The sequence below is a fragment of the Myotis davidii genome, unplaced genomic scaffold (genome assembly GCF_000327345.1).
Source record: "Myotis davidii unplaced genomic scaffold, ASM32734v1 scaffold4584, whole genome shotgun sequence".
Classification (NCBI taxonomy): Eukaryota; Metazoa; Chordata; class Mammalia; order Chiroptera; family Vespertilionidae; genus Myotis; species Myotis davidii.
Window position 1 is genome coordinate 16735 of NW_006295086.1, and position 7859 is coordinate 24593.

The 7859-nt window shown below is 45.9% G+C and overlaps 1 protein-coding gene across 1 annotated transcript in view; it reads right to left on the bottom strand.

Moving 5' to 3' along the window:
* Window positions 1-7859, bottom strand: part of ZNF185 (zinc finger protein 185 (LIM domain)) — a 49571-nt gene that overhangs the window by 16608 nt on the left and 25104 nt on the right. The window contains exon 16 of the mRNA XM_006769698.2: window positions 4029-4223. Coding sequence (XP_006769761.1) covers window positions 4029-4223 — 195 coding nt within the window. The remainder of the gene's footprint in view (window positions 1-4028; window positions 4224-7859) is intronic.

Genomic DNA, 7859 nt, shown 5'->3' on the forward strand with positions numbered 1-7859 from the left:
CCCTCCATGAAGCCTTCTCTGATTCTGTGAGAACAGCCAAGTCACACGGTCCTTCTAGTATGCTGCCATAGTGCCGTATCCATACCCACAGGTAAGCGCTTACCACTGTCAAGGGCTGTGACCTCCTAAAGGGCAGGGACCAAGTCTTATTTTTCTGTATCCCTAGTGCAGTATATGGCTTGGCAGGAACTAGTAGCTAAGTAAAATTTGGTTTAATTGTGGAATGTGTGGTTCATTAATTCACAGAACAAATAAAGTTGCTCACATTAGTCTGTTCATTCCTTCCCCTGCCTTCTGACCTACATCTGCACTCAACCTTCCCTCCTGCTTCAGAGATACAGCCCTCTCTTTCCTGCTCGAGGCTAGAACCTGCCACACCCTGACCTCACTGACCCTTCACCTTCAAGTTTGCTCACTCTCTTTGGACTGCAAACTTAACGCATCTGGCAGGTATTTCCTCCCTTGGACACACAAGCTTCATTCTGTAGCTGTTTTTTAAATATATTTTTATTGATTTCAGAGAGTCTGAGGCTTGCTAGGTTAACTCTTTTTTTTTTTTTTGTCTGAACACTATCCAGCTAACATCATCTCCCCCACTGCTTCCTTATCATAAACTGCAGCCATATCAAACCATGTTTTTTAAATATATTTTTATTGATTTCAGAGAGGAAGGGAGAGGAAGGGATAGAAACATCAATAATGAGAGAGAATCATTGATTGGCTGTCTCCTACCCACCACACACTAGGGACTGAGCCCACAACCTGGGCATGTGCCCTGACCAGGAATTGAACCGGTGACCTCTTGGTTCATAGGTCAGTGCTTAACCACTGAAGCACACTGGCCAGACCATAACCAATATTTTATTTTATTTTATTTTTTTAAATATAAACTGACATTTTTAGCTTTATTGTCACAAACTCTCGGCATTGTGCCATTGGGTTGGGTAGGGATCACCAACCCTAAATTGCAAACTGTAGAAATAGTATTCCTTGGGGCCAAAAGTAAGATTTTTCCTCTTTTGAGAGTAAATATGCTGGGTTTGTTTTTTGCCATTCAAACACTCTGTTGTATAAACTCTTTTTTATGTCTTTTTTGTCTTGTTTTGTTTTAATAGTTTATTGATTTTTAGAGAGAGAGAAAGGGAGAAAGAGAGAAACATCAATGTGAGAGTGGAACATTGATCGACTGCCTCCTGCACGCCCCCTACTGAGGATTGAGCCTACAACCCAGGCATGTGCCCTGACTTGGAATTGAACCAGCAACCTTTTGGTGCATGGGATCATGTGCTATCAATTGAGCCACACCGACCAGGGCTTTTTTTTTTTTTATGTCTTGACTCATCTAAAATGGGAGCATCATGTCTAAAGTAGATTTACATGAAATATAATACTGTTGGTATCATTTGGAATGTGATGGTTAATAATTCAACTTTCCACTTTACTGAAGTGCTTCCTTTAATACTGAGATGTATTATGATGTATTCTTTGGAGGAAATTTTCTAAAATAGGTATTATTAATATCAGTTACAGGAAAGTTACCTCAGCCTTGCTTGGTTTTCATGACTGTACTCTTTCTAGTTTCTTCCATTTATCCAAAATTGTCTTTTTCCTCAGCTCCTCTTCCTCTAGAAGACCCTTCAATATTATTTTCCAGAATTCTGATCCATCTGCCTTTCTCTCTTGTTTTTTTTTTTTAAAAAAAAACAACCTTTTTTCTTTTTACATATATCCTATTAGAGTTTTAGAAGGCCAATAATTATTATCCTCCTTTTTTTTTTTTCTTTTTGAGACAAAAGAAAAGCAGAAAATGGAGATAAATGTCAGCTGGTGAAGCAAATGGCTTTACATGTAGAGTCAAAAGGATGACTCCCCTTGCATTCCTGAACCACAGGGACTTACTCATCCAGCCAAGGGCCTGGCAAGACCACTGGCCACAGATGCTTGTGGAGAGAAGCAGAGAATTTAAGGGGAACCTTCTGGGCTGTACATCTAAAGTCATATGTTTCCAAAGGTGGAGAATTAGGGCCAAGCTTGGTCTCTGCAATCCCCAACTTGACAACCAAATAAGCCACTCCTTCCCAAAAGAACAGGAGGAAGAAAGACCAGCAGAATAAACAAAATTCCAGAGAAATGACATTCTACCCCCTCCAGGTAATCTTATTTTCCAGGCATCCTCATTCACTGTCTAGCCTCAGGTCTAATCTTCACTCAATTTCAGGCCTGTTTACTCATAGCCTATTGGATATTGTTGCCTGGATTCCTTACAGGCAGTTCATATTCAACATGGCTCAAGTGCCATTTGCACAACACCCCCACAACCTTGTTGTGGGCCCTTAGCTAGTTCCTGTCATGGTTGGGGGCCCACACCATCCACCAAGTTGCCAAACCATGAAATTTTTGGAACAGCCTCTGCTACCATTTTCTCTCACCTTTCCCCTTAACAGAGCAACAAGACTATGGCCTCATCACCTCTTGGCTGAACAGATGTCTTCTAACTGGTCTGAATCATCTTGCTTTATAGCCCCGGGCCTGATGCTACACATGGCAGGTGGAAGGAATCTTCCTACAAATCACGGCTGCTCTGGTCTGTCATCTCAGTCATCTTGCTCTCCTGAAAGCTATCTGTGGCCCCAGGGGCATCAGAAGGTGAGTCACACTACTTAGCCTAGGAATAGGTGCCTGCTCAGCCCTCCTCAGCACTTCCCACCAAGCCACCAATTAACCCTTCCTCCACTGCCACCACCCGGACTTTGTCTTTCCTTCACAGCATGTATACCAGGCAAAATCTTCTAGCTCCAACCTCATGCCACCTGCAAAGAAAACCCCTCCTGACAATTCCCCACCTAACCAAAAGAGAAATCCAATAGTATTTTCCTTCATATAAAGCTTGCACTTTTTGCACCCACTCTCACTAATGGGAGCACTGAGCAGTGTAGGAAGCCAAATGATGTGGCTGGAAGTTCAAAGGTGTTTGATCAGTAACTTTGGTCTGGGCTCCTACTGGGGTCAAGGACAAGAAAAGGAGTAAAAAACAAGTTGGATATTCTTAAATAAAAAAATCTTTTATTTAATAGAATAGTCTGGCCATAAAAATAGCTTCCATCTCACTAACTATGGACTCTCTACGTTATAGTAAGAACCCCAGTAACTTGAGGATGTATGAACATTTTTTATTTTATCCCTGCAAGAGAAGCCACAAGTACCATCTACTGTCTCCTGGGGTTGTAAGAGTCTCAGCTCTCCCCTTCTAGCATTTCTGTCTTGGGTGAGAAACCATTTGCTTGGTTTGGAAATGGTACAAGCTTTCAATTGCTCTTTCTGAAATCTCCAAGCAATACAAGCTCGCTGCATCTTAACAATCTGTCAACATTTTCGTAAGCTGTATAGGTTACGAGGTGTAGGAGCCAGCATTTCAGATGCTGTCAGGAGAGCATTGATTTGAACACTTCAACCCATACCACATGGTCACCTCCAATCACAGTCATACTTGTCCTCTCACTGACACACACCAACACATCGCCAATCACAATCCCACTGCCACCCTCAATGCCACTGTCACCCTCTCTACTGCCTGCTTATTCATGCTTTCTTTCTCGCACTCTCACTGCTTCACCCTGTTGCTTTCTCTCACTCACTACCGTCCCCCTGTCAACACACAAATAGCCTTCATCCTACTTTGGACTCCCAACCTGAAGTGCATGTATACTGTGCCTCTCTATGCTGCTTCTACCAATAGTCTACATGTTAAGTATTAGCCAGGGCTTCTTATCTCTGAGCACAAATACCTGCTCCCACAAAAGGCCTCATCCCAGCTCCATGCACTACAGGAAGACCCCTGACACAGCTCCATGCCCAGGGAGTCACCATTCTAACTCCACAATGGGCACAAGGGTGAGCATCTGAGTGTGTGATATACCAGGCACTGGCATGAACATGGGGTGAGAGCAGGCTACACCTGGGTCATGGAGTCTGACCAAATTCCAGCTTGGGCAGGAAGTAGACCAGCATAGCATTACCCTTACCTGCTGCTGGTCTGGGTCTTCAAGTCCATGAACTTCTGGGGTATTCTGGGGCTTCTCTGATGCTCTGGAGTGCTGGGATCTTCAGGCTGCTGGGTAGGTGCAGCTGGGTCTCTGTGGCCACCTCTGGGGACTGCAGGCTTCTCCTGCCAGGACTCTCCCAGCTCGATGACCACATTCTTTTCCTCAAAACCAGCCAAGGAGCTGAAAAAAATAATGAGTGCCCTTATGGAGTAAATATTGTGGGACTAGTCTTTGCTTACCCTACACACTGATGTCACCTTCTGTGGACATAGCAGGCTTCTCTCCTTGAGAGTGGGGCTGAGGGGAGCCCAGCATGCCTCCATATTGGGGAGAAGACTGTCTCCTCCTCAGGAGGACCCCAGCACCAGTACTCCCTTCCTACAAAGGCCATCCCCATGTGTACTGGGTGAAGTCTGAGCCTTTTATGCTTTTGCCAACCCTTAATTCAGCTGTCCCTAACGCTGAGCTCTTTGGGAGGTCTTCCTTCTTCCCTGGCCACACATCACACCAACACTTGCACCTTCCATCACCATCCCCATCCTAAGGTGCTTCCAAGGGATTTGTTTTCTCAGCTGATGCCTCCTCCAGAATCTCTATCCTGAGTGATGGTGCTGCTACCTGGTGGCCTCCAGTGCCAAAAATGTCATATGCCCACTAGGCCAAAGGAAAAGACTAAGTCAGGTTATTAAGAGCATGAGCCCCGCATTCCATAAAATGAAAACGTAGCTCACCATCACCTTGATTCTGACTCACTCCAAAGTACTGCAGCAGGGACAAACCAAACACCACCTCCAGCTGTACCTGGAAGATCTGCAGGCAAGTGAATACTGTGCCTTTCTATGCTGCTTCTACTGATGGTCTGCTGTAGCCCAGCCAGATATCAAAAATGGTCTGCTTACATAATGCTAATCTTTTAGCCAACGGGATTTCGTGATACATCCACTTCACCTTTGTCTGTGACAAACATGCTTGAGCTAAAGATAAACTTGGAAGACCTAAAGAGTTTGTCTCCTAACTCTGGGAGCCCTGAGCTAGCTTTACCATGGATTTAATCAAAGTCCTGTTCTATCCCACATCCTCTATAGAATTATGGTAATAGAGGTTGTCCTCACCAAGTTTGTGACTAAAGCCAAGATTCTCTGCAAAGAGCAATTTGAGGGTCTACTGTAACACAGGGACAAGTGGATGAATAAGGCTCCTTCACCCTTAGCCTCAGAGAGGAGTCACCACAATTACAGGAGGTATAGCCCATAAAAAGAAAATCTTAGTAAAAATGTCACAGTAAGCCTTGCTGAGCAATGTGATAGCCTAGAGGTCTTCCAGGCCCATAATGAATTATCTGCAAGTCAAGCGTTTAGAGATAGGCAAGGTAATACTTCTGGCTGTAACTAGATCGAAGATCTAGTAGTCTAATACAGATACTGCCAATTTTTGACACAGTAACACTCTCTGCATAGGAGAGAACACCCCTTTCCACTATTGTACTATCTCCAATAGACTCTGCCACAGGTTAACAACAGTTGTCCACAGTGAATAAATGTGCTTAAAGATCTAGTAGTCTAATACATACAGATACTGCCAATTTTTGACACAGTTACACTCTCTGCATAGAAGAGAACATCCCTTTCCACTATTGTACTACCTCTGATAGACTCTGCCACAGGATAACAACAGTTGTCCACAGTGAATAAATGTGCTTAGCTTAAAGTTCACCTGTTTGTTCTTCATGCAGAAATATCATAAACCTGAAATGCCCAGATTGCAACATAACAAAGAGGAAAATAGCTCAAAGCCCCAAAATAAAAGTTTAGTGGGGCCCTGGCCAGTGTTCCTCAGTTGGATGGACATCATCCCGTGCACCAAAAGGTTGCCAGTTTGATACCCTGTCCTATGTTTTAGATGTAAAGCCCCAAAATAAAAGTTTAGTGGGCCCTGGTCAGTGTTCCTCAGTTGGATGGACATCATCCCATGCACCAAAAGGTTGCCAGTTTGATACCCTGTCAGGGCACATGCCAGAGTTATAGGCTTGATTTCCAGCATGCAGGAGGCAGCTGATTTGTGATCCTCTCATCATTGATGTTTCCCTGTATCTCTCCCCTCCTTTCTATCTAAAAAACCAATAAAATATTTTTTAGAAGCTCAGTCGGGGGAATATGAGCTACTCTGTATTAAGTGAAATCATGCCAATAAAGGGCAGCAGAGGCCAACTTTCTGAGTGTTCTTTAATAATTACAATGGAAGGAAATATTCTTCTGGGGGCTGATTTATTTAGCTTTAAGTTTTAATAAACTTTGTGGCAGTAAATGTATTACACTCCCCTCCTTTCTATCTAAAAAACCAATAAAATATTTTTTAGAAGCTCAGTCGGGGGAATATGAGCTACTCTGTATTAAGTGAAATCATGCCAATAAAGGGCAGCAGAGGCCAACTTTCTGAGTGTTCTTTAATAATTACAATGGAAGGAAATATTCTTCTGGGGGCTGATTTATTTAGCTTTAAGTTTTAATAAACTTTGTGGCAGTAAATGCTTTACACATTCAAACCCATTTAACCCTCACAACAACCCTGTGTGATAGGAACTATCATTATGCCTATTCTGAAGGTGAGGGAACTGGAGCACAGAGTCAATGAGAAAGATACCCAAGGCCAGAGTGACAGAGCTTAGATTAAATACCAAGCACAGGAGTCCATGCTCTTAATCACTGTGCCATATCACCTCTTTCTGTACGTGTGATGAAGGAGGACCAAAGTTAGAATAGAGCCGAATTCCTCAAGTTTTGGACAATTCCACTGCCCTGCAGGATCTCCCCGCCCATCCCATCAGCCTTCCTCACCAAACTCTTGGAAACTAAGGCCCTCCCTAAGGAATCCCAGGGCCCAGAGCAGGTAGGTACACCCGGGCGTCCCTTGCAGGGTGAATGGTCCAGCTGCCCTCCCCGCATGTCCACAGTCCCTGTCCCCGGACAGCTCTGAAGACTAGGGTCCAGTGTCACGGATGACTGACTCCAGGGCACCCTGCGAAATGGGATCAGGCCGCAGGAGCCCCTTTTGGCTCCTCGCGGGCACCCACCTCCCTTCTTCTCTCCCACCTCCATACGGACTGCGGCAGTAGAAGGGGCTTCAACACCAAGGACATCAGGAAGCTGGGTTCACCAGGCCAGAGGGGGGAAAGGGCAGTGGGAAACCAAGAAGACCAGACCCATCTATGGTCCTCGCACGCCATCTGGCGGCCAACGAGGGTATGGCCGCAAGAGAGAAGAACCCGGGAGGCCACTCTGGCCCCGGGCAGCCATTTCGCTTTGTGGACAATTGCTTTTCCCAATATGCACTGAGACCAGAACTTGCCACTGCAGGAAATGTGGGCCCGCGCAGGCTTACAAACGCTGGGAAGTGGTGCACACGCCAGGCACATGCGCACGCACGCACGCAGGCGCTCTGTGCACGCAGGAGCTTAGGGCACGCACATACATGCGCACATAGGATGGTCTCACGGTGGACACAGGCGCATGCTCTCTAGGTGCAGGCGCACGCACTGCAGGCACGCAGGCACGCACGCACGCACGCACGCATGCACCCACGCCAGGCTTGGGCGCAAACGCGCAAGCTCGTTGGGCGCAGGCGCACGCATGGTCACTGGGGATGAAGGCGCATGCCTGCTCACTGGGCGCAGTCGCAAACTCAGGCATGTAGGGACGGGTGGAGGGGGGCGGGGGAAAGACCAGCAGACGCAGGCGTAGGAGCAGGCGCAAGGGAATGCATGGCAGGGGTAGGTATGCACTCCAGGAGCAGGCGCACGCATAGTTGCTGGGGTTGGGG